We start from the raw sequence: 26,323 nt of genomic DNA, 5'->3' as shown, positions 1-26,323 counted from the left end.
TCCAGCGACGGGTTGGGGTTAAAGGTGTTATAGAACCCTAAAAAATTATGCCTAAATTTTCTTTTTGACAAAGAAACATTAAACTGCTAAATATAATATTGGACTCATATCTAATAAAAATTATGCCTAAAAAATAGAATCTAATATGATTTAAACTCGAATTAAAAGCTCGAAAATCGTAATTTTTGTAAAAATCCTGTCTAGAAATTCTTCTTGCGCGGTCTTCACTAAAACAGTCATAATTGGAGCTCCAAACTTGAAATCGAATAACTCACAATATGTTTCTAAGCTAAGAGATAGGTTTTCAAACGCTATGAAAACATCTCAATCCAAAAATACATGTATCCCATCCAAAAAGTAGTCGCAAATTGACTGATTTTCTACACTTGATAATTGACACATTCGATGAATAAAATTTAATAAATTTCACCACATTCGTACATATATTTGTTTGTCATCAAATATAACATACAAAAATTAATTAATTTATTTATTAATAAAAAAAATACAACCTTACTTTTAATATAATTATCTATGTGATACTTTGATATATATTCAACAAATACTGTTATGTGACATTTACTTGAGCTTCGAGTTAATCTTACTTGGAAATGTAAGTCTAATTCAAATAGAAGTTTCAAATCCAGATTCCGGTTTCAATGTTAATGGCATTGATTATTATGTGATACAAAATGCATCAACTTTTTAAGTAACACTATACTTTTATAGCAAATCATAACAGAATTCAACTCTTATGATTTAACAGTCAATCTTCTTTGATAATAATTGCTATCTCATAAATGTTAATTATTTCTACTCAGAACTGGATAATAATTTAATTAAGATACTTAACATAATGAAATATGGATTATTCGTTTTTTTTCTTTTTTTTGGTGAATTTATTCTTTTTTTCTTTATTTACAAGAAATCGATATCAAAATCTTTTACGAAAAATCCGATTAAGAGTACTACTAATTAAAGGGAAAATTATTATTGTCAAGTTGGCATTTGACAACAACGTTTTCCACTTTTCAAATCTTCAGTCTGGCTTTTGAGTAGTCCTTGAAAAACGGCAAAGGAAGGTTCAATTCTGTTGGCGCTGGCTGCCCCTTCAATTAATAATAATAATAATATTTAATATGTCCCATTGTGCAGCTGCATTCGAACACTCCCTTCAGTTAAAGCTTTACATTTGTATTTATGCGGCACATTTTATTGCATAATGCAAACCACGATTTCCTAGCAACAGCCAACAAAATATATATATAAATATAAATATTTTTAGAATAAATTACATTTAAGATAACTGAATTATTAGTTTGTTTTAGTTATTTACCCACAAAAATTTATAAAATAATCATTTAATTATTTAAATTTTTTTATTTAAATCGTTGAGTTATTTAAAAAATTTCTTTTAAGTCACTAAAATTTTTTATCCAAACAACAATCACTACGATAAATTAATACTTATTGACGAGTAAAAAAATATATTTTAGATCTAAATCGATCTCACAATTAATGTTAGAGATAAAAAGAATTGTTTGAATTTTTATTCACAGTTTTGTGATATTCAAAATTACATCATGAGAAGATTTTGAATTACAAGAGGGGAAAAAATGTTTTTAATTAATATAAAAATACAAATTGAAAAGATTATACTTTATTAATTTTAAAACTCAAATAACTTAAATAAAAAATTTTAAATAATTCAATAACGTGTAGTTTATCTTTGTTTTTTTGGGGTTGGGAAAGGAATTTCATTTTATAAAAAAGTAGTACGATAGATTATGTATATGTATACTTTTTAAGACCAACCAAACAGCAATTTGACTGACGTTGGTTTTAGTTTCCGTTAGTATTTTGTTGTGTTGTAGGACTGGAGTCTTCCCACAAACACGGTCTTAAATTTTAACCAAATAAATGCAGGCACATTCACCCTTTGAGAGAAACACCAATCTCTTCCACCCCTTCCACCATTCTCTCTCTCTCTCTCTCTCTCTCTCTCTTTTCTTTCTTTTCTTTGTTTAATAACGTGAGTATTTGATTCGACAATGTTAATGCTTTCTGCAGTCAAATTCTCCATTTTTCATGTTCCGATTTCGGAACACTTAAATAGATCTTGCTTTGCAGGATTTTGTTTTTAAAAAAGGTTGGTTTTTGTTTTTCTGATCTGGGTTTTTGTTAAATTTGTTAAAAGATTTTGATGATTTTTAGGATTTGAATTAAATTGTGAAGGGGATAAAAGAACAATGGGGGTGGATTATTATAATGTATTGAAGGTGGAGAAGAATGCAACAGATGATGATCTAAAGAAATCATACAGGAAATTGGCAATGAAATGGCATCCTGACAAGAACCCTAATGATAAAAAAGAAGCAGAAACCAAATTCAAGCAGATCTCTGAAGCCTATGAGGCAAGTCTTTTTCTTTCCAAATCAGTTTCCTTATTTTGCTTCTCTCTTTAATTGTTAATTAATGGTAGAATAAAGAAAAAAAACAGGTAATAATGGAATTTGTTCTAAGTTACTCGACTTTGGTATTTGCCTTGAAGGAAATTAAATGATTTTGACTCTTGTTTGAGCTGAGGAAGAGGCTGTTAGAATGAAGGAATGAATGTTAAAAAGGATTGCTATTATATAGTATTACACATGTAATATCTATTGCTATTGCTTTCTTGGTCAGCAAATGGAATTAGAGCTTACAGCAAGAATTTAATGAATGGTAGTAGAAAAGAGGCATAACATGGGAATTTAATCCATTTGCAGAAATTATATTATGTGACATGAAGACTTAGCAGCTTTAAATCTCTTTTGAGATTGTTAAGCTAACTACGGTGTTCTTGAATGGGACAGATTGATTAATTAAATGTCTTTCTTTAGACTATTATTCCTCCGGGATCATTTAGTTCAGCTTTATGAATTTGTTTAGAATTTAATTTCTTTTTGGCCTCTGGATATTGTTCTCAAACAATAGTGCTGCTGCTACCGGAAGTCTTGTTAAAGCTCTTTAAGGCTTTGTTTCTTTGACTATTCCGTAGTTCAAAGGTTTCTCGAACATACAAAAAGTTTAATCCTAATCCTAACCGGACTAGGGTTTTCAGCTACTATGTTATTCTTTCTCTTTCTTCATGGCTTAGATTGTTATTATAATTGAACCAAGTTGTATAAACCAATTTCTGTGTTCTATATTAATTAGAATGGAGGAGGGATTTGATCATGTGATTATGAGCCTGACATTTCTTTCTAGAACTGTTATAGCTTCTGATAGTCCAATGTCTGTGTATCAAGTTAATCTGATCAATTTAGTCACATTAGATATCCTAGAACAGGTTTCTATTCATAATTATGTTGTCTTTCATATACTGGGATTTGCTTTTAAATCAAAAAGTTGAGATGTCAATGGAAAATTAACTAAATTTTTTGATTCAGGTCTTGAGTGACCCTCAAAAGCGAGCAGTTTATGATCAGTATGGTGAAGAAGGATTGAAAGACATGCCACCACCAGGCAGCAGCAGGCCGCCTTTCGGAAAGGGCACCGGTGGGCCAAATGGGTTTAATCCTAGGAATGCAGAGGACATCTTCGCAGAGTTCTTTGGAAGTAGTCCTTTCGGGTTGGGGTCATCAGGACCTACTAGGTCTGCTAGATTCCACTCTGATGGAGCAAAGTTTGGAGGATTTAATTCGACTGACAACATTTTTCGAAGTCACAATGAAGCAACTGCACCCAGGAAACCTCCCCCAGTTGAGAGTAAATTGCCTTGCAGCCTTGAGGAGCTGTACACTGGATCAACTAGGAAGATGAAGATTTCTAGAACTGTTGTCAATGCTGCAGGGTATGTATATGCATCTCCTACAGTGAAAGACTGCTCTCTGATTTTAATTTTCCATAATTGCCTACATTTTATAGTCTATGTCATCATTAACGATTCTCAAGTTTTGAGCAATCGTATGCATGATCTGCTATTGCAATCCTATGCTGCATTACCAAGGATGGAACTAATGAAATTCTTAATCAAGTTAGTTGAAACTTTTTACCATAGATGGAAACATCTTTACATAATTTAGTTCCCGCAAGTTGACAGTCAAAATATACATTTTTGTTGACCTAGAGAGGGAAGAAGAAAGGGGAAAAAATGTTTTCAAAATCTTATGATGGCTGATGAGTTTAATTCTTTCATGCTTTGTGGCATTTTCTTTTCCATGCATGTATTTCATTTTCATGCTGAAATCTGTTAATTGAATTCGGATATTTTGGCCTTGATTAACTGGCTGCCATTGCATTTTACTGATTCTTGAAATGGAATCTTTATCCTGCTGATTGAATAATAATAATAAGTTGAGACCGTACAGGCGACAAGTACAGGAATCAGAGATATTAACCGTTGATGTGAAGCCGGGGTGGAAAAAAGGAACAAAGATAACATTCCCGGATAAAGGAAATGAGCAGCCAAATCAGCTTCCAGCAGATCTTGTATTCGTAATTGATGAGAAACCCCATGATTTATACAAAAGAGATGGCAACGACCTTGTCGTTAACCAAAGGGTGTTACTAGCAGAGGCACTTGGGGGTACAACAGTAAATCTGGTTACTCTCGATGGTCGTAACTTGTCGTTGCCTGTGACCGATATTATCAGCCCAGGTTATGAGCTCGTCATTGCTAGGGAAGGAATGCCAATTGCAAAGGAGACAGGTAATAGGGGTGATCTTAGGATCAAATTTGAGGTGAAGTTCCCTACAAAGTTGACACCAGAGCAAAGAGAAGGACTGAAACGAGCTCTAGTGGGGGTGAAGTAGGAATATTTCACATGCACCGGCCAAGCCGCGTTATTTGTCAGACTGAACTAAAACCCCAAAGCTGTCTTTGATATTGCCATTGACGTGTACCATCTTTGTTCTTCAAACAGAGAGTTGCCTTGCCTATGTATAATAGTTTGACTGCGGGATCACCTTTGCAGCAGTGTACTAAACCTTAAACAATCAAAATATATCTACTAACACCCCCAGAAAAAGTTACACCCTTAGCCTAATATTTTCTTTTTGGTTCTTTGTTATCTTTCTTTCTCATCTATTGTTGTGTAATTCTTATATTCTTGAGAGATGTGGGTTGAGATTTGATATGCAACAGTGTAACGTGCAGTTATTTTTCTATATTTGTAACTGTAACTCTTAGAAGTGGTAATATATAGATTTGTATAGGTTATTATCAATTCCATGTTTGAACTTGAGTTTCATAACTTATGAGTGTTAAACATCCCCCTGATAACAAATATCAGAGAAATGGGTATAATTTGAATGATCAATATCAAACAAAACATAGAGACGAACCACAAATATTTTCAAGCTTGCATGAAAAACAACTAATATTGTCTATAATACTATAATTTAAATAAAGAAGCTATGTAATGAAAAAAGATTTATAGAAGGATACAAAAGCTGGGGCGCAGCTAAATAAAACAGCTACATAAACGCTGGATTTACAAAAAAGTTGGAACTTAGAACTAAAAGCCCCTACTATTGGGAGCATCTTTTCGCCAGGCAGGTTGCCCAGTTCCTACTGTCGCTCCGTAAAATTGCGCTCCATTAACAAATGGTTGACCTGGGGAAGGAGAACCAGGTGGAGGAACCCACCAATTTCCCTGTTGACCTTGAACATGCATAGCTGGTAATGCCTGATGGGGTAACTGCTGAGGTGCATGCATGGGCTGTTGAAAACGACGAACCTTGCTTGGTGGAGGCTGCAGATGCTGCTGTTGGGATGTTTGAGGCTGCCATTCAGGTATATCATCATCGTCATCATCATCATTCCACTGTTGGATCGGAACCCCTACGGGTGCATTACTATTTGGTTGCCCATACTTTTGTATCAGCTCCCTCATTTGATCAACAGGACGAGATGGTGTTTGAGAATGTAAATGAGGAGCCATCCCTACTCGCTGGGATTGGTATCCAGCAGGGTATTTTGGCCCTGATGGGTTCGAGCCACCAGAGAAATTGAACTCAGGTAGATCATCCTCATCCCGGGATGCAGCAGGGCCAAATCCCGGGGGTACATCATCATCATCATCATCATCAGGAGGAGGTAAAGAATGGAGAGGAGGTCCGACATGGGTTTTTGATAGGAAATTAGAATTCACATTAGAAATAGCATCATCCTTATCGTGAGGTTTCCTAGAACTAGAAGTGAAGTGCTGTTGCTTTTTGGTGTTATGTTTATGGTGTGAAGTTGAGTTGGGTGAAATTAATTGAGCTCTTCTCCATACAACAACACCAATTAGACCATTATCAATAGCATTAAGAGGCTGAGGTTGATCCTTTGGTAGGATCCTGGTCACCATTTCAAGTGTTTTCGTGTATGGAGGGCAAAAATAAATTTCAACACCAGCGCCAGGTTCAGCAAAACCCACTCTCTCATCCAAAATATATGAATCAGCCGCCTGCACAATTTTAAATTAAATTAAATATCACATTGAAGAAATAAAACTAAGCAACATAAAACATGTTCTGTTAATTCTTTACCTCAACAAGGCTCGCATGATCACTCTCGGTTGCTCCCTCTTTGCATACAACATGCACCACCTGCAAAACATCAACAAAGATATACATCAGTCTAACGAGTTAACTGACGATTTAAGGCAAGTATTAACCAAAAACAAAAGAAAACTACATCCCCCTTCCCCGAGTAAATAAATAAATAAACCGAGTTATATGTAGTTTTTTCGAGGATATCAATAGTTATAGAAACTATTATTTTTATGTTGGGACTTGGGAGTTTAAGCAATATTTCACATCTTGATCTCTTCCAAAGGATATAAATTGGAGATATTGGCGACAATTGTGCCTTGAATCATTTTCCTGTGGATTTCTTTTGTATTTGAGCGAAGTTTTATTATTTTCCCCAGATATTCATCGCTCAAACAAGAATTTGAATGCAACGTCAATCAGATGAGTCCCTATAATGAAGATGGAATCTTTTCATCTCCATGTGTTTCTTGTTCAAATCAAAACTACAAATTTTGTTCAAGTCCCATCTCTTTGGTCTTTTCAATTTTTGCCTTAAGTATGATATTTTCCCAGCGACCAAAAAGCTTATCAAAATTCCATAAATGAAATTTAACCCTATACTAACAAAAATAAAAAAATTGAAGACAAAAAAATGGGATAAAAGAAGTTCTTGTTCCCACAATTCTCTTTTGGGAAACAATATAGCAGTACAGGAATTCACTACAATTTAAATGAACTTGAGATACCATAACAGCCCGACTCCGGGACATTGGAAGCTCTTGGAGGAACCTCTCGAACGCTTCAAGTCTAACTCTGCCCTTGATTTCAACAAGGCTAGGCCAATCCTTTGTGCTAGTTTTTTCACCACTGCACCAGGAATAATTGGATCGTTACTATGCACGCCACAAAAATCTTAATAATAAATTAGTAATCTCCTTCTAACTCACATTAAGAGTCATAGATAATTACTCGGCAAGTGAAAAAACACGACCATAGCAATATAGGTAACACAGACCAAAGGATACTGGGTCTACCACAAATTTATCAAAAATTTCAACCTAGAAGGGATATGCTTTCTCCAAGCAGCCAACATAAAGTGCTCATCCCCGCTTCGTGAAGAATTGTTCTTTGAAATTGTTCAAGAAAATACTTAGCTTGGTCAACTAATGTAGAAATAAGGTTTAAAATCTATCACATCTACCCTACCTATGGTTCAGACATTAAAAAACTAGGATATTATTTATGACATTGCAAACTCCACAACTTCCACCATCAAAGTAAACAAACTAAACTTAAGCCCTGCCTTCTCAACAAAAAAGCACAAGATAGATAAAGACATGCCTGCTCCCATACCAATATACAAAAACGAGCATCCCAGATAATAACATACAAACAAGGACATATACAAACAGAAATAGGCAAAAGGGATCGATAACAAATTATAATCAGTAAAAAGTTCCAAGGTCAACATAGCCTTGCATAGCTTCTACAACTTACCTCTTAAAAAGACAAACAACAGAAGTCATGGATGAGACATTCAGCTGCAGCATCCCTTCCCAGACACGTTCACCCTTCAAAGTGGCTACAGAAGCTACAGTTTCTGTTTTCGTAGTAGTGTCATTCGGCTTGACATCTGAATCAGATTTCAGATTACTTGAACCAGTGTTTACGGGTTTATCAGGCACAGTTTCAGGAGGATCTTGTGAAGCTCGACCAGAAGACTTTGAGTCATATCCAGCTTCTGAATCGTCCTTGTCAGAAGTGGATGTTGCCTTTCCAGCATCACCAGGTAAATTCTCAAATGGTGGCTCTGAATCAAGAGATTGCATGAACTCATCAAGGGAAACAATTGGAGGAAGAAAATCCGCATCCTTCAATTCATCTTCTCCCATCAACCCTTGCATTGGATCAGGACCCTCACTTGAAGGAATGGTAATGGTAAGATTTGGGTCTTCTAGCTTATTTTTTTCACCTACGGCATTTGATTCATGTTCCTTTGCAACAGTTTTATTATTCCTAGGAGCTTGTTTTGCATCAGTTTTAGGTCGCCGAGTAACTGAAGTTCCAGCAGAAACTTCCACTGAAGAACTGTCAGTTTGTTCAACCTCTACTTGAAATTCACCCTTATGTGTTTTCCTCACCAGGCGCCTAATATCAACTTCTACATCAGGCAAAATTACCATTTGAGCAAGCTCTTCAGCTTTGGCTTGTCGCCACTGTGAAAGCTCTTTAGAAGCCAGCTCCTCAGCACTCATTGAACATAATCGCTCTGGGGGAATTTCGCCAGACACAACTCTTTCCCTGAGTTCAGGGTTGTTACGATCCTTTAAATTAAACAATAGAGACCTACCCTTCTCCTTATACTTTTTATTCACACCTCCAAATAGTTTAAAGAGTTCTGCTTCAATTTGATATGCCAACTCCTCTGGAGATGGTAATAATTGCTCTAATTCATTTTTTTCAACGTTTTCATTATCTGGGATTTGTTTTCCATCCATTTCCAATTCCTTTTTCCTTGCCATGTCTATTTCAGGTTCTAATACCCAAGAAAGGCCATTTCCCTGTAAAAGTTCATCTCTAGCAAAAATGTTGTCACTAAATGGAACATCCTCATCGGGTAACAGATTGCTCGATTGTAATTGCTGCCTATCATATTGCAAAGTTTGCGTAGTATCACTATTATTTCCATCAGTAGAACTACCCTGATTGGAGCGCATTATCCCCTGAGGTTCTGCAGATATAGAGTGAACAGCATCTGAATTACCAGAACCAGAATCAACAGGGTGAGAACCCTCTTCTCGCTTCAATGGGGAACCCATGGCTTCACCATTGGAATTCTTCTCCGGTGTTGCATTTTCACCTTGCTGCTGAGATACCAAGGCTAGTGCACCAGCTAAAGACTCCCGCATCTTGGACCTCACAGATTCAGATGACTCCGCCTGAACCCTTGGTGACGGGCGCGTCTGTGCAGGCTGATTCCTTGGAGCTGATGACCCTGATTTACTTGGAACCAATCTCTTATTAGATGCTGGAGAAAGCTGTGAACCTGGTGAGTTGGAAACTGACTGCATCTGTACAGGACTTTGACTAGGTGCAGACATTGGTTGCAGCCAAGGCCTGTGTTCCGTTTGTGCCACTCGTTTGTTTGGCAAAGATAACTTTTGTGGAATAGAATTAGGAGAAATTGGTTCCATTGGGGCTTTGCGCTTGTTCAAAGTTGATAATTGATGGGGCCTTGGGCTATCCAACATTGTGGGAGTCATTTTTCCTACTTGCTTATTAGCCATTAAGTACTGTTGTGGAGGCTGAGTATATGTTTGGGATTCAATGTTTCCACCTTGCTCCTGTTGTTGTAGCTGAGTATAAGTTTGGGATTCAATGTTTCCTCCTTGCTGTTGTTGTGGCAGCTGAGTATATGTTTGGTATTCAACGTTTCCACCTTGCTGCTGTTGTGGTAGTTGAGTATATGTTTGGGATTTGATGTTACCACCTTGCTGCTGTTGTGGTAGCTGAGTGTATGTTTGAGATTCGATGTTTCCGCCTTGCTGGTTCGGCATCGAGGAAAACTGCGACCCAAGACCATTTGATATGGATCCCATCTGTCCAATAGGCATATTTGAAGGTATCTGGTGCTGTAAAGATTCATTGATCCCAAATCCCATCAATCCCACGGACATAGATGCATCCATTTTGCTGGAAATTGATTCTAGCCGAGCCATTTGGTTACCAGGCATCGACAACTGCTGAGATACCAGATCGTTGGACATGCTAGACCGTCACCATAGAATACATATACAACTATAACTGCATGGTAAAATAGCAAACAGAACATTATCATACTATCAAATCATGTTCACAAGTTCAGACGCTCAATTCTCGATGAAACAAAAGAATAAACATGCAGATCAAGCTCCAAAATTTAAGGAATATATGAAATAGTGATTAAACTTCCCCAAAATATTAAAACAATCCAAAGAGGAAAAAAAAAGATAGCTGAATATGCATATAACTTTAACTTAACGAAAATACTCGATCGATTATTAGCCAAGTCCAAAAATTAGAAAATAGGTACAAAGAATCATAATCGAATTCTATGAATTAAAGCACAAAATCGAACTAACCGAGATTAGGTCTCACATAAAAAAGCCAGATTTAGCAAAAATAAAGGGAAAAAACTAGTAATTCTAGGGAAAACTAAAAAATAGGGGAAAAAAGTCGTGCAAAGTCCAGAAACATAAAAGAAACGGATAATGAAAAAGACTAAACATCCAAAACACAGAAACGTATTCTAATCACAAGCCCTAAATCAAACAAGTAACTACAATTTCCTTTTAAAAAAAGAAAGTAATTAATGAAATAGAAGATCTAGAATCTTGAAGTTAGAAAGCTTACCTCGATCGAGAGAGCAGAACTGAGAGAGAGAGAGAGAGAGACGGCTATAAAGATAAAATGAGGGTAAAGAGTTCGATGAAAGCTTGTGGGAGGCTTTGAAGAGTTTGTTTGGTTGGTTGCGAAGAATTTGTGAACCCTAAATAAATAAAAACAGATAATAATAAATAATAAATAACATTTAAAAAGAAAAAAAGCAATACGTATACTTCATTATAGTAGAATAGAAGTTTTTTTTTTTTTTTTCCTTTTACAAGTCTTATGTTTTTCTTTTATTTCGTGTGAAATCGATAAAATGGAAGTGCTACTACATTCTAGAGACGGATTATTAGATTGACACGTAGACTTATTAATTTCTGGCCCATTGTTATTTTCTGCCCCCCTATGTATAGCTTCTATGTAAATCGGGTCCAAGCTAACGTTGAGCTGCCCAGTTCTTAAATAGATTCAATCATAGATTACATTTTCAGATCCAAATCCACCCTCAAACATTGATAAACTTGCATAAAAAAAATTTAAAATTCACATATCAGTTCATAAATAAATAATATACTTGACACTGTTTTAATTTTAAATTTTAAATTTTTATATTTAATTTTCTTATTTTTACTAAAAATGTTTATAATATAATAATCTTTTATTATTCGTCAATTCTATGAATTATTTTTATTTGAATGATTTACCTACACTAATACTAACTAGAATTTATTACTATCATTTTTTTATTTAAGAAAATTTTAAATTGATATAATTTCAAAAAAAAAATAAAATAGATATATTGTATTATAGGTGAATTTTCTTATGGTAAGAGTCTGTGGTTTATTTTTTTTATTTTTTTAAATATTGATTGTTAGACCATTGAAAAAATTAATTCAATTAAAAATTAATATTTTCAATGACTTAATTTTTTACACAAACTTGATAATCTAAAATAAAAATAATTTGATAGAACTATTTTGTAAAAAAGTATGGAAAATAATAAGTAGATAACAACTACTTATCACTTTGGAGAATATTTTGAATTAATTTAATATTAAATTATCCATTAAAAACTTTACGCTTAAAATTTTATTTTTTTGTAAATCTTTTAAAATTAAAGATAAAATGTAAAAATTATTTATTTTTTTAATTTAAAATATTTATTTATCTAAAATCTGATTGTATTTCGTAACTAATTTATTTTAAGTAATATATCAAATAATTTTATAACTTAAATTTAGTATATAAATTTTCTACCCTTAATTTTTCAACAATTATTATTTTCAGTACTTAATTCTTCTATTTATGAAATAGAAATTTAAAACCAAACCAATTATTCCCATTATATATACGGTAAATAAATGATTGAATGATCTTCATTAGACCTATTCAAAGGCGGAGTATCCCACTCGATGCGAATTATGCCAGGCTTAAAGAAAGATTTTTACATCTCAAACTGAGAATTCAATTTAAATAATAAAAATTTAAATTTAATTATAAAAAATATAAAATGCCAACTAAAAATATTTTTTAATTTTGTAATAGTAAAACAGATTTTTTGAATGGTAGAGTCTAAAAAGGAATCTAGACTTGAAGTTTTTTTAAAACTGGGCCACTAAGCGCCTAGCCTAATGCGAACCATTTGACACCTTTAATCTTCACATCCGAGCTTAAAATTAATTGATATTTTTCATCATATACATGCATTTTGTTTACATCATAATACTACCTATAGGCTACAGTAAAGGTAAATTAGATTATCATAATCAATATACTTTTCCAAAAACAAAAAATTGATGAGCGGATGTCCCTTAAAATTATACATTTTTCATTGCTTTGAAGTCAGAAAAATGAAGAAAATCTACCAAGCAGGGAAGACTATGAGGAAAAGTTCAAAAGATTCTTCAATTTTCTCATTACTTCCTAAGCCCACAATACAAATTACAATTACCTTTAAATGCAAAAACCAGAAATTTTTGCCAATTCTGCAATATATCTATATATCAATTATGTCGCTAATCAAATTTCATTTAACAAAAGTGATTCATGCAATCACCATAGACACCTTGCAATTCCAAAGCATTAAATGTATCATACTACTCTATTTTTTTATTACATCATCATTATAATATTAAAACATGGAGCTGGAGCTGGAGCTGGAGCTGGTATAACCGTTACCAGTCCTCCTCTCTCCTCGTCGCTGGTTATCATTCGGTCCAGAGAGAGAACTCAAGATGGTGGCACTTGTACCCGAGATTGCGTCCAGTAAGTTCTCACCAACCTCGCTCTTGCAAAGAGGGCAGGAAGCATTGATCTTAAGCCATTTGTCAACACATTCCTTGTGCATGAAATGAGAACATGGCAACTCCCTTAACTCATCATTGTTTGCGTATTTCGCCAAACAAATGCAGCAGATCTGTATAAAATCCCAGCAGTGCCGTTGTATCAGTATGTATCTGAAGACGAAAATATTCACAAAAAGAAAAAGCAAACCAGCAGACTATAAGGTCTCATCGATCAGTCCCAAGTAAATTTCTAAACATCATCACATCTTTAACTGAGCTACTATGGTACCGCAGAATCAAACAGTGCATAGTCTTATTTGGTCGTCTGGGATCACAACTTAACAAAGCTGCGCTGTTTCAGAACCCAAATAATATGATGTGCTCAAAATAGTTGAATAAATCAGAGGAAAATGTATATGTTAAATATTAAATATGCTGACACATCGTCTATTATACCTTCAATTATGAAATTCAACTCAAAATATGCAAAGAGAGATCTGTGCTTTTTATTTACCGGACCCGTGAGACATGTAACTGAATTGTGTAAACAATAATCAAAAGAAACACTCACTGCATCTTCTCCAGAGATGACACGTTCCTTTTCGGTTCCGGCAGCCACAACACCACCTTCTCCGGCACCCAAGTTTATTTCCCTACCATCACCATTTCTACTTTTCTTCACCTTGAACTTGTAAGTAGGTAAAGCATTTATGGATTCGGACGTGGCACCTCTGGTCTGTGATAGGTCCTCTCTAAACCCAAGGACAGAAATAATACAAGGCAGGCAACAGCAGATCGTGGCACATAGAATGAAGGGCATTGCATATCCAATACAACTAATCGCAAGAAAAACTATACATAACCTGCAAGCCAAAAAAGGATAAACTCTCAGAAAAAGGTATAAATCAAAGTTAAACACAAAAAATGCCACTAGGCCCGTGTACCTGTACATGTTAGGAGCCTCATTGGCAGATGAATGCCCACCAAAGATCCAGACATTGCCAACCACAAACCAAACAGCAAAGAAGCAATCTAAAACCATTTTGAAGTATTCAACTAGTGCCTTAATTCTGCAGGATAACAACCAGCTGATCAGCAACTAACTGGTATTGTTGCCAGAAAAAAGAAAGCTTATACCATGCACTTGTATGTCATTTCAGACTAACAATAAGTAAATTATACCTTGCACTTGAAACTCCTGCACTTTGACCACCTCTACTATTTGTAGTTGCATTATGATGATCAGCCCCATCAGTAGTCCTAGTGACAGAGAGAGAAAAGGGTCCGGCAGGGACATTAATGCGTGAAGTGTTGCGATGTTGAGCTGAGTCTTGCTCAGAAGCCTGGTTACGATGCCGATAACGCCAATAAAGAAGAGGGAGGGTTGCTACACATCCAGAAGCATAACCCACAATCCATGCAAACAACGGAGTACGGGGATGCTCATTCCTTGACAAAGCCAGGACAATAACAGATGCTACAATCTGGCTCACTGTAAGAACTAGTTCAATAGAAATCCACAAACCAGAATTCAATGGACTCCGACGGCGACGGGCTTCCCCTCTCCTGACGACAGAAGGGGTTCTTGAGTTTGTGCCATTGGAAGAAGATGTTGAAGGTTGAGAACCTATCACTCTTGTACTACTAGAAAGTCTGTCTTCACGCTGGAAGACATCCAAACCATTCGAAGTTGTTTCACGAGACAAGTTTGATGAAGTATCACTACTCGTCAGTATGTCAATAGCATGTTCACTAAAGTTGTCTGATCGCTCCATTAACAATGGACAGGTCTCAGTTTGATTTTCGGAATGCAGTTCCAAAGAGCAAACATCCATCTAAGATCACCAACACAACCGGAAATGACGAAAGCATAGAAACCTTGTGTATGTACCACTTTGTTAACTGTGCCGAAACAATGAGCACTTTTGTCCCTCGTATTTGTCAAGTTCTGATGATTGACTTAATTATTTGCCACCATAAGATAGATATATTAACAATTGTTCCCTTGCGAACAAAAAATGTTACTAAATCAGAACAAAAAAATATCAACATTTTCTAGCCCTTCGGGACACTAATATACAATAGTTGCTAAGAATAAATCAAAATGAAAAGGCAAAATTATTGAACCTATTGTTTTTATAATAAGAACCCACAATATCCAAAAAAAAGAAAAGAACATAAGTCCCCATCAAGAGAACTAATAAAAAGGCTTGGCTCCCTTGGGCTTTCAAAACCTAGTTAATAAATGAAAAGGGAAACATATATAATCAAAGTATAATTTGTCCCATAATAAAACTGATACAATCAATAATGTTTAGAAGCCTTATTGCAGATATTCGCACTCTCCTATTATAATCAAACTGCACACCAACATAATGTCAAAGTGGATTTGCCTTAAATCCTTGCACTAGAGGACCCTTAACCGAGCAAAGGCGTCAGACACTTTCTTATGACAAACAAGAAGTTTAAGGGTGGAATTCAGGTTTAAGCAATACATATCCATTGCTCATTTGAAATTTCGGCTCAAAAAAAAAAAAGTGGAGATGAGGAAAAGCCAAATCAAGTTCTTTCAAAAATCTTAACTAACATAACATCGGTAACAACTTCACTCTTAACTTAGGTTCAAGGACTATTCACCATAGCAACACCCCACCCCCAAGCCGTCACACCGGCGGCATCCACCCACCCTATAAAAAGGCAAGGAAAACCAAAATGGTGGTGATAAACTCGAGGGTGACTATTACACTTCCTTTAGTTGTATAAAATTTCTTATTCCTATCAGTTCTCTTTCTTGTTTTCTTCTTCAAAAAAATCAAAAGTGGGAAACCCCATTCCTATAACAAGCTCAAATTTATGTACTACTTAAAAATCTATTCAAATTGAAGCCAATTAGCAACCGCTCTTGAGATCGAATCAATACCTTGCCCCTTAAACAAATAAACTCGGTTCCTCGATCAACACGAATCTCTATGCCCCCCCCCCTTTTTGAGCCGTACAAAGTGAAGCGTTGACTAATATTCAAAAACTATCAATTTGAAACCTGGGAAACAAAATATCACCAATCCTCACTCAAAGAACCTCCCAAGAGTAACAAAAGTTCAATCTAAAGCAACAATAATTAAAAAAAAAACAATCAAATATAAATGAATGAAACAAAGAAGGCAAACATACAGAGAAAATCATACCGGAAAGGAATTGAACTGGGGAAAGTTAGATTTCAGACTGTTTGAAGCCCAGAAGTGAAACGGAGAAGAAGAAACGAGTGACGACGTTGAGTTAGTAAATGAGACGACAACAATGATATGATGATGGTGCCTTCTTCAGCATTAGAAATGGCGCGTGACGTGATAGCGCGTCTTTTTGCTATTTTTAGAGTTTTTTTTTTCTTCTACTGAGATGTAATAATAAGACTACAGTGTCAGGATTGGACCTCCTTCATTTGCTTGGGTAAGTATCTTTGGAATAATACCATAATAAGACTACCTCTTCCCTTTGTTTTTTATCTTAAAATTTTTCAAATACTACTTTGATTGCTTTTTCCTTTTTCTTTTTTATATATCTCATCAATCTTTATACTTTTTAATTTCTCTATTTTTCGTATTTTAAATTTTAAATTTAACGCTGTTAATTTTTTATTAAATTTATTATATGATATTTTAAAATAAAAATACTCACATAATACAATATAATTAAAAAATAGCATATAATAAACTTGAATTTAATTAAAATTTTTAACATATTAATAATTAGACTTGAATTTTAATATCTAAAATATATAAATTAAATTTTAATTTTTTTTAAATTTAAAAAACTTGTGTCATATTTTAACTTTTTTTTTCTCTTCAACTTTTGTATTTCTCTTGTCTTTTTTATAACTTTTTGACGCAATATAATTAATTTTTCAAGTTGATAATTTGAAAATATAATATAAAATAAATATTTTAAGTTTTTTATACAAAAATTTTAATTTATATTATTAGTCCTTGTATTATGCATAAATTATGAATTTAATTTTTATACTTTAATTTATTTATTTTTTAATTTTTATATTTTTTTAAATTTAAAAAATTTAATCCTAATAAAATAATAACTACTAAACCCATTAATTTTTTTAATCTTAAAATATATATGACATACATATTATCATATATAAATTTATATCCAAAAATAAAATATAATAATTCTTAATACAAACAACTCCATAATAAATTTACCTATTTGAGTGCATGGAAGGAAAAAAGTTAACAAATTTGAACCCACAATCCCACACCAATATTAAATTCGGCCGCTGAATTAAAACTTTGTTGTTGTTTTTCACTTATCCTAAATCATAGAGTTGTCCATCTAATACAAGCAGGCAAGCAGTAATTGGGCTCAACTGTACAAGTTATCCATCAACCAACAATTTGATCGGCTTTAATCGCAATAAGAATATCTATCCAAAGCTATGAATGGCTCTTTCTTTGTTTGTTTATATTAAACGTAACTTTGACCTTTGCTCTCCACTCGTAAGCTTTCTTTCTTTGTTTAATCCAATCCTAAATTTGTTTAAATATATATAGTTTTAAAATCAATTATTATAAGTATGGTTAAATAAATTATCTTTTAACTCAAATTAATTAATTAATCCACACATAATTTTTTTACCATACTCAAGACCTTAAATTTTTATTAAATATCCAAAGTTTTATTGGTGAGATAATTTAAATTAATTATTAAAATCTAGATTAAATTTTTCGAATTTATACTTTTAAGTTCATAACATTTAGCAATTTACGTATAAATAAAATTTTAACATAAATCGATATTTTATTTGAAAGATAAACGTTAATTAAAATACAAATCAGAAGATAAAAAAAAAGGTTTATTTAGATGTTAAAGAAAAAGCACAGACTTATTTAAATTAAACAGTGTTTTTCTTCATATTTAAACTGTATCAAATTATTCAGTTTAAAGTTTGCATTTTCCTTTTCATATTTTTAAATTACTATTTGTTTTTTAAAAAATTAAAATAAGAGTATGGGCATCTTAGACGAGGGGATATCACGTGTTTCTAGTCAAGGAAGTGCTGAAATCACACGTTTTTTGCCATAAAAAGAGTAGATAGAAGATTTTATTTTCTGCCTTTATTTTATTTATAAATGATTTAATAAACATTTGGATTTTGAAGTCAAGATTCTTCTTTTTAAATGGCTTGAACCTTTACTGTTTGAGTGCAACTTTTTTTTTAATGTCTTGAAACCTCTTCCTGCAATCTTGAACCCTAGGGCTTGTGTCTCCAGTTTTGGACACTTGCGAAAATCATTTTGTTTTATTAAGTTTTTTTTTTTTTCAAGAGATGCCAACACCTGGACAACATTGAAAACACTTTTTTGACTTTTCAGATTTAGTGAATGTATTTAACGAATTTCCTTTTTAGAATTTTTTTTTTACTTCTGATATTATTATAAATTTATAAAAGATGTAATAAAAATTATCACAATGGTGTGTTTTAAATAAGAGATTTGGAGTAATAACGGTGTTAAATGTTTTTATTATAGTTGCATTATTTTTTAATATACACATTAAACTTTGATTGTATGCAAGTATATTAAATTTTTATTTTCATTCAATTGCATGCATATAAAAAATGAATATATTAATTTATTTTTATATTGAATAAATATAAGTATTTGTATATATAATATATAAATATAAAATAATATTTTATTAATAATAATAGTTATTTATAAAAATTAAATCAAATCTAAATATTATATATAAAATTATATAAAATTACACATTAAATTAAAATTCATGTATAATTTTGAAAATGAATTTCTTTAAGATGAAAGAAAGAAAAGTTGCTGAAAACTTTAAATACAAATATAAGACATATTAAAACTATTGTATAATCGTATGCAAACATAGCTTTATAGTATAATATTTATTTACTAAACAAATCAAATTTTTATAGTGCTTTCTTTTTAAAAATTATGAGATTTAAATAATATTAGAAACAAATACTGCTATTCAATTTAATTCCAATTTCCCATTGCCCTTGAACTAGTCCGATCGAAGAAAAAAAGCTCTAAAAGACAAAAGAAAACAAAGATCGATGGTGTAGAATGTTACAAGGTTACAGTAGGTCTGGAAGCACCAGAACTTGACAGACAAAATGTTACAACAAAACGGACAACTTAAAAAAAAAAAGTAATATTTTTAAATATTTGGATCAGATTCATTCTCCAAGATGGGGAATGGTTTAGAACATAAAATCAGCTTTCTTCTTCATCTTAAAAAGACTGATCCAACACTTTCCGGGGAAGTCATCATTGCTACACATTTGAACTGCCATGATAGAAAGAAAGAAAAACCAAATTTATTAGAATGATGGTCAAAATAATACATGCACGTATCATTGACTAAAATTTTGGCTTCCAAATAATATCATATGAATACAGAAATTATGTTATTCGTTTTTTCATTTTCTTAAAGTAACCATGTACAAGATTTGTATCTCATACATTCACACATGGATAGGAATATAAACTCTTCAAAATATATGAAAGTTGAAAGAAAAAAAAAGTATATTTATCTTAGATAAACTTGTTCATAAAACCCCAACTTATAATTCAATCCATTTAAATAATCCATATCATTATTTTAAAAACAATAAAATGTTTAAAATAAGAAAACTATTCACTTGCATCAGTCTAAAATTAAAGTAATTTTAGACCCTTTCATATCCCTTTATAAAAATAATATTTTAAAGATCCAACCGTTACATTTTATATTTCATTTATATGTCAAATTTGATGTAAATTAAATTTTCTAACTATTTTTTTACATAAAAAACTTTTAATCGTTCAATAAATATTAATATATTAAGTGTTTTAAATCAATATGATAGAGATATAAGATCAATTTTAAATTTTAAATGTATGACAAGTATAATTATATTGATAAATTTAACGGTTAGATTATTAAAATATTAATAGTAAGTGTTACACATTGTAAGTGGATCTCTCCCCTAAAAATATATTATTTTATATTCATATTCATATATTTTATAATTAAATTTAAAATAAAAAAAATTTAAAAAATTATAAATTTTAAAATCGAGCCAGCCCCTAGCCCGGCCCAATCCACCACAGGTCTAATCTTGGATACAAACCAAGTTGCATGCATAAAATTTTACCTTCTGTTGCCTATACTTCTCGCGTATAGCATTCAGGGAGCAACCATTAGTGTTGAGCTGCAGATCTTCCAATGCAAGAACCGTATTTTTCAGCTCTGATGCTTTATAACTAGTGTAATGCTCCAGGGTTGGGTTCTGCTTAAAGAAAAAAAGACAGAAAATGTCTCCTTCAGAAACTTTATAATCATGTAAAGATGAAAAAGATAATGAGGGATCAACTATTGCATACCCATGGATGGTCTGATTGATTGAGAGTCCATCTGGCAAGGAAAACAGCAGATGCAGCGATGTTTGAAGGTAAGAACTTTAAGAAGCTGTACTCAAGAAGAGTCAACTCTGCTAAATACTTGGCTAAGAACTCTAGTTCTAAAGGAACCTGTACATCAAGTTGATGGAAACATAAATCAGGTTTTTCTCATCTTACTTTTTTCAAGTTTTATAGAGAAACGTAGATACTGATTTCCCAGACATAATACCTTGTAACTTGCTTGTGCTGCTTGAATGAATCTCCTGGAAAAACAGAAAATTAGTCTCATGGTTTACTTAATTATTTGGTGGTATTCAAAGTAGAGTTAGAAGATGGTGTTAGTTACCTGAGAAATGTTTTTGTGGTTGGAACTGACAACTGAAAATACAATAAGTTTAGAACTTTGCTCTCCATTTTCAGCACCTATCACGCAATTAGAATCAGGAACCTTGTAGCCATGTTACTCGGATATGGATATATTTTAGGCAGAGGTATTTCATATATATGGAGGGTAATATATATTCCCATATTCATGTCTGAATGAGATGTCGGGCACAAATGCTTTAAGAAATATGAAGAGTTCAAGCAAGTTAGAATGTAACAAATGTACAGCATGTAAGGAACCGTTTTTAGAACTTTAGGGAATTCCTCGTAAAATGACTCAATCTAAACCATAGACCAGAGCGGCTTTTATTTTTAATTACGTGAATGAATAAAAGTGTTATTGAGACTAAGAAATGTGTTGAGAGTTGGGCATAATTTGCAAGGAGGCCTTATAGAGTTAAACTTACATGAGGAATAGACCTCACAAGTGGTCAGCTTTTGCACAAGGCAAGTTTTGGGAATACTTGTGGTTTCCTAACAAACAAAAAATCCTCTGCAAGTTGTTTAGTTTTGCAGTAAGATTTTAATGCCAGGGTAATTGTTATTTAATTGTCCTTCCACAAAATACAATGTCCTTTTGGCGAACTTAGATCCATCATGCTACCTTCTATTTGAATCAAAGAGTGCCCAAAAGTTACAGAACTGTTGAGATGCGCTCAGAGTATCAAGATGAGAATTTTCCAGCATCGACTAAAATGAAAGTGTTAACTATTTGTTAATGTGCAGTATAATGACCAAAGCTCTGAAGGAGGTCTTAAGAAGGTTGATTTGATGGGAGTCAAGGGAAGTCTAGAAGTCCAGAATAAAGAGGATTGACATTTTCAAAATGTCTTTAAATTTTGAATTTTTGTTTTTATCTCATTTATTTTTAAATCCAATTTTCTGATTCTATCTTTTGTTTTAACATTTGATTTTCTTTTATCCTATTAGTTTTGAGGACTCTGATTACTCCCCATATGTATATCCCAACTTATGTCAATCAATACAGAATTCACTCACTCACATTTTTACTTTACTCTTTACTTTAAGCATATGGTCTAAGAAGCAGAAAATGATGGCAAAGCACAAGTCAATGACTGCTATTTGCAAGATTAAGCAACTAAAGAAGATCATACCTCTTCTCTTGTGTAGGTATTATCAGTGATGAAGCAAAATTCTTCCACTCTTGGTGCACAAATCTCTTCATACTTTCTTCAAACCATAAAAGAAAAGCAGTCAGAATCCCTAAAGAAAGACTCCGAGAGATAATAATAACCAATGATGCAAATGTTAGCAAACTCATTCAAGTGTTGGGTGCGTGTATGAACCTCAACAGATATGTAACTTTTCACCCTACCAGAGATCCAAAGAGAAAAAGAAAATCCCCCTTTCTCTGGCATGCATATCCAAGATAGAATTGAGTACACACGAGAGAGACAAGATTCATTAATGTTGTTGGCATCATCATGATCAACAGTTACTATAGTCAGAACAGATTTATAAAACGTAGTTCTTTGCTGATAAGAATTGTGCTAATGATATTTAAATTTTTGTGAAACTTATTCCATTATGTACTAGGAGCAGAAGCAAACTAAAGAACTTACGAGGCAATTAGCATGCAAGCAACGCCAAGTAGCTGGAGCCTTTGTTTTTCTATAAAATTGTGAGAAAGAAAACGATCAATGAGGCTCACGGTGAGGTAAAGCGTGTCTGGGACTAACTTATATTCTTCAGAAACCTGAAACCGTATGAAAAACTATAAATAGCAAGCACTTCAACTAGACCAAAATTTAGCTCATCCTAACAACAGTGGGAAAAAAGCCAACTCTTTATACACTCAAGCACATCTTATCCAGCGTTCAAGAAGTGGAGATGCAGCCATATTGACTTACCTCAACTAACCAGTCAACCAAAATTCCTCGCATGCTTGGGGTAATATCCCGCTGCAACTGTTCCATATAATTTGTTGAAGGTCTTTGGTTAAGCTGCAGAGAGTACAATCTCAAGAAATAAGCATCAACTATTTTGCTGGTAGAGCAAAACTTTGCGAGCTAAGCGACATTCCTTCTTCGTAAAAACAGATGTACAAGAGTTTCCCAAAATAAGATAGATTAGTAATATTTTAATAATGAAAAAAGGCAGCAGCTTCAAATAAAATTTACTGAATAATAAGATAGAATAGTGTTCACCATGAAACTAGAGTGCTATTACCAGAAAGTATGACAATCACATTTGGCATTAAGTGAATGAAAATTGCACCACCAACCTCAGTAACACGCATGTTATTGTATATGTCTGGGGCATACAAGCCACATGCTTGAGGATCTTTTAGGTTGGAATCAATATCCACGACATCTTTCGAGGCTCCTAGTTTCTTGCAAGCCTCGTTTTGATCTGCATTATCCAATCAAAGGCAACATTTTTAGGGGCTAACTGCCAACGTGACTTCTACACAGCCATACATAAAATGAGGTTATCCACTCTACTAATACCAGTGTCATATTAGCCAGTTTAGTATTTATCATGAAACTCATAAAAATGCCCAATTTTCACAAAAGGGTTCCGTCCGTTAACATGAATGAACATTTTGATCCAAAAACAGAATAGTTTTTCTTATTGCCTGTTAATCTTAGAGCAGTATTGACACCTTATTCTTCCAAAACGGAGGTAAGACATTTCTTAGATACCCGATGGTTTTATTTTCAAATAGAGGTATGCCATTACATGGAGAATTTTAAATAGAGCACAAACCTATTTTCTGATGGCTTTGCAATTCAACATCCATTTCGGAAACATGTTTTGGAGGCATTGCATCTGCGGTAGCACGTTTTTTTGCACAACACTTAGATTCCAGTAATTCTCTTTCCTCCGGTATTACTGGTAAAGTGATATCTTGCGTTTCCACCATCCTTATTTTCGATAAGGAATCAGCTAATTTAGCTTTCACATCCTCTTCAGCTGATGGGATTTCCGTGGCAATATCCTCAAACATTTCTGTGTTCTTCTCATTATGGTCTGTAATGGTCTGCTTGGTGATCTGTCAACCAGCAATATCAACAGGCACCCTTAGTTTAGATTGCACGTACTAAGCAAAGAGTATTTTGTTGCTAGGAGAATAAATAGAAGAAAAAATCATTCCTCCACTTGTGGCCGTTATCAGGATGAAGTGATGGACTTAATCTTCTCAGTTGTTTAATATGTATATTAATCAAGCATATAATATTTGGTACACTGAAAATTTTCTGACTGAACTCCATGACAACAAAAAAAGAAAGAAATTTGATTTTCTCACCTGATTTTTAGTTGCATTTGTGCAGTCCATGTACAAAGTGTCATCGCCGACATTGGTTACATTTTTAAGCACTGCCCTTCTTTTAGGCTGAAGGCCAACAGTAGCAGGCACAGAAGCCTTGTTCTCATCTGATGCTGCTCTTTTGGAGTTCAATCGAAGAACACGTTTCTGTTCCTGTTTGAAAGATGGTTTTGAGGAGGAGCATATTCCTCCAGCCGCCCGCAAGGCTTTATACCTTGCTCGCGTAATTCTTCCTGTAGGCTCTTCAACTTCTTCGGTAGGTTCATTTTCTTTATTCATACTTGCTTGCCTTTTCCCAGAGCGATGTATGATTTTCAAATTGAAAAGTTTGTCATTGAACCTGCATTCTAACACCAAATTGTTGTCAGATAGTGAGAAGAATGAGCACATTAGAAAATAACTTCTTGTTAAAAAAAGTAAAAACTATGACTTCAATTAGTCTATGTTTATATTCCCTTTTTTGAATAACCCATGTTTATATTTCTAATTTTTTTCTACGGTACAAAATATATATATATAATATATCGACCCCAAAAACCTTAATATAATACATAAAGCACTTCTTACGGACAGTAGAAATATGAATTTCTCAAGGATTTAAATTGGCGCTGCAACATGATTTACTGTTGGTATTTTGCAGTTTTGGCTCTCTTTCCGTCACCAATATTCCTATAAACCTATGATTCATGAGAGGCCGCCGTTTTCCATTTTCAAAAAACTTATCGATCCAAAAAACCTTAGCTTCATGCATAAAGTTACTACTTGTTTTTGAGACTAGAGATTTTTTTTCCTGGAGGATTTAAAGAGGAGTTGCAACATAATGTTACTGTGTGTGTTGCAGTTTTGCTCTTTCTCCGGTACCGGTCTATATAAATGAAGACCTAAAGCGTCTTAAGAAATCGCTATTTTCTATTTTCATAGATTTGAATTTGAGACCTTTAAAAATCCAAATCAAGATAAGATTTAAGCTACGAATCTTTTGCAATAACATCCTGATAAAAGAATAAATCACTGTGCAATTCAAAGTTCAAAATGACGGTGCCATTTGAACAATCATATTTTCTCAATAAATGAATTAGAAAAATTCCATAGCTGATTTTTGTTTTAAGGTAGCAAAACAGAGGATTCATGCATTTTCTTCATTTTCTTTATGGTAATAAAGAAACCAGAAACTCAAATACCTAATTCTTAAACAAGTACATTTTATCATATCTTTTCTTCAAAAAATCAGCAACTCATGTCCAAGCAAAAAGAAAAACTAAATATTCATGACAAAACACGTAATGCAAATTGAAATTCGACTACAATTCAATATTAAAAATGAAAAAAAAAACTCGTATTCGAAGATACAGAGACGAGCTTACTTACTTGTGCTTCGACGAACTCCGAGATCGAAAACGAAGAGGTTCGGATAGGTCGAGAGAGGAATTTTTAAAAAAAGTTCTCACTTTGTTTGTATGCTTTTATTTGTATTTCCTTTTTTCGGATTATCTCAGAGAAAAGGGAAAAAGGCGATACGTGAGTGAGCTGTTGTTTTCACAGAGTGTGCTTGATATAAAAGGAGAGAGGAGAGCGTATGAGCTTGAGCGGGACGCTGCTACAGTTTAAACTTCTTTAAATTTCTTTTGTTATTTCCACTCCTTTCTTCCATCTTCCACGCATTGTTTTTTGACTTTTTGATTCTTTTGAGTTTTGACCCATGTGTAAGTTTTCTCTTTAGGTAATTATTTTTTGGTTGCCTATCTTTGTACAGTAGTAAATTATGAAATCTGATTTGTATTTCCTCCGCCATGCAATTTCAAAAATAAAAGTAAAAATCAATGGATTTTTTTTTATTTTGCTACAAAAATAATTTTAAAAAGCATAAAATTGTGCTAAATAATTTGAAAGCTACGGTAAGTGAAGATTTCAAATCTTTATAGTCCTTTTTTATGTTCCTTTTAAATTTAGAAAAAAAAATTAAACAGATTCTTAGTTCTCAAATTCCAATTGATGTAAACAAAATGGTATTTTAATCAATAAGGAAATCTAATGAAATATTGTATTCTCTTACATCTGAATACAGT

The 26,323-nt window shown here is 33.2% G+C and overlaps 4 protein-coding genes across 14 annotated transcripts; 1 reads left to right on the top strand and 3 right to left on the bottom strand.

The window, feature by feature from the left end:
• The first annotated feature begins 1,832 nt into the window (after positions 1-1,832).
• Positions 1,833-5,207, top strand: LOC107907281 (dnaJ homolog subfamily B member 4). 2 transcript variants are annotated; one of them, XM_016834589.2, is made up of 4 exons: positions 1,893-2,149; positions 2,236-2,414; positions 3,429-3,832; positions 4,350-5,207. In XM_016834589.2, exons 2-4 carry the CDS (start codon positions 2,250-2,252, stop codon positions 4,792-4,794), a joined length of 1,014 nt encoding a protein of 337 aa, XP_016690078.1. In that variant the 5' UTR covers positions 1,893-2,149; positions 2,236-2,249; the 3' UTR covers positions 4,795-5,207. The 2 variants fall into 2 exon arrangements, with proteins under 2 accessions (XP_040968669.1, XP_016690078.1); XM_041112735.1 differs by having other exon boundaries at positions 1,833-2,414.
• A 193-nt stretch (positions 5,208-5,400) lies between these two features.
• Positions 5,401-11,146, bottom strand: LOC107902842 (uncharacterized). The gene is made up of 5 exons (XM_041112734.1): positions 10,894-11,146; positions 7,999-10,305; positions 7,248-7,368; positions 6,517-6,576; positions 5,401-6,434 (listed from the first exon to the last, which is right to left on the bottom strand). The coding sequence occupies exons 2-5, from the start codon at positions 10,266-10,268 to the stop codon at positions 5,499-5,501; spliced, it is 3,387 nt and encodes a 1,128-aa protein (XP_040968668.1). The 5' UTR covers positions 10,269-10,305; positions 10,894-11,146; the 3' UTR covers positions 5,401-5,498.
• A 1,609-nt stretch (positions 11,147-12,755) lies between these two features.
• On the bottom strand, positions 12,756-16,624 carry LOC107907280 (E3 ubiquitin-protein ligase At1g12760). 7 transcript variants are annotated; one of them, XM_041112732.1, is made up of 6 exons: positions 16,340-16,620; positions 16,075-16,194; positions 14,337-15,158; positions 14,099-14,224; positions 13,726-14,017; positions 12,756-13,325 (listed from the first exon to the last, which is right to left on the bottom strand). In XM_041112732.1, exons 3-6 carry the CDS (start codon positions 14,987-14,989, stop codon positions 13,248-13,250), a joined length of 1,149 nt encoding a protein of 382 aa, XP_040968666.1. In that variant the 5' UTR covers positions 14,990-15,158; positions 16,075-16,194; positions 16,340-16,620; the 3' UTR covers positions 12,756-13,247. The 7 variants fall into 7 exon arrangements, with proteins under 7 accessions (XP_040968666.1, XP_016690074.1, XP_016690075.1 ...); XM_016834585.2 differs by having other exon boundaries at positions 12,756-13,285; XM_016834586.2 differs by having other exon boundaries at positions 12,756-13,285; positions 14,337-15,113.
• Positions 16,625-19,165: 2,541 nt separating this feature from the next.
• LOC107907279 (cyclin-A2-2) lies at positions 19,166-25,801 on the bottom strand. 4 transcript variants are annotated; one of them, XM_016834583.2, is made up of 12 exons: positions 25,622-25,801; positions 24,237-24,604; positions 23,696-23,981; positions 23,211-23,338; positions 22,837-22,929; positions 22,549-22,682; positions 22,081-22,156; positions 20,928-21,004; positions 20,811-20,844; positions 20,564-20,710; positions 20,335-20,469; positions 19,166-19,484 (listed from the first exon to the last, which is right to left on the bottom strand). In XM_016834583.2, exons 2-12 carry the CDS (start codon positions 24,534-24,536, stop codon positions 19,425-19,427), a joined length of 1,470 nt encoding a protein of 489 aa, XP_016690072.1. In that variant the 5' UTR covers positions 24,537-24,604; positions 25,622-25,801; the 3' UTR covers positions 19,166-19,424. The 4 variants fall into 4 exon arrangements, with proteins under 4 accessions (XP_016690072.1, XP_040968665.1, XP_016690070.1 ...); XM_041112731.1 differs by having other exon boundaries at positions 24,237-24,597; XM_016834581.2 differs by having other exon boundaries at positions 25,626-25,800.
• Positions 25,802-26,323: the final 522 nt, after the last annotated feature.

This window comes from Gossypium hirsutum, chromosome A05 (genome assembly GCF_007990345.1).
Source record: "Gossypium hirsutum isolate 1008001.06 chromosome A05, Gossypium_hirsutum_v2.1, whole genome shotgun sequence".
Taxonomy (NCBI): domain Eukaryota; kingdom Viridiplantae; phylum Streptophyta; class Magnoliopsida; order Malvales; family Malvaceae; genus Gossypium; species Gossypium hirsutum.
This window is presented reverse-complemented; position numbering and strand designations above follow the sequence as displayed.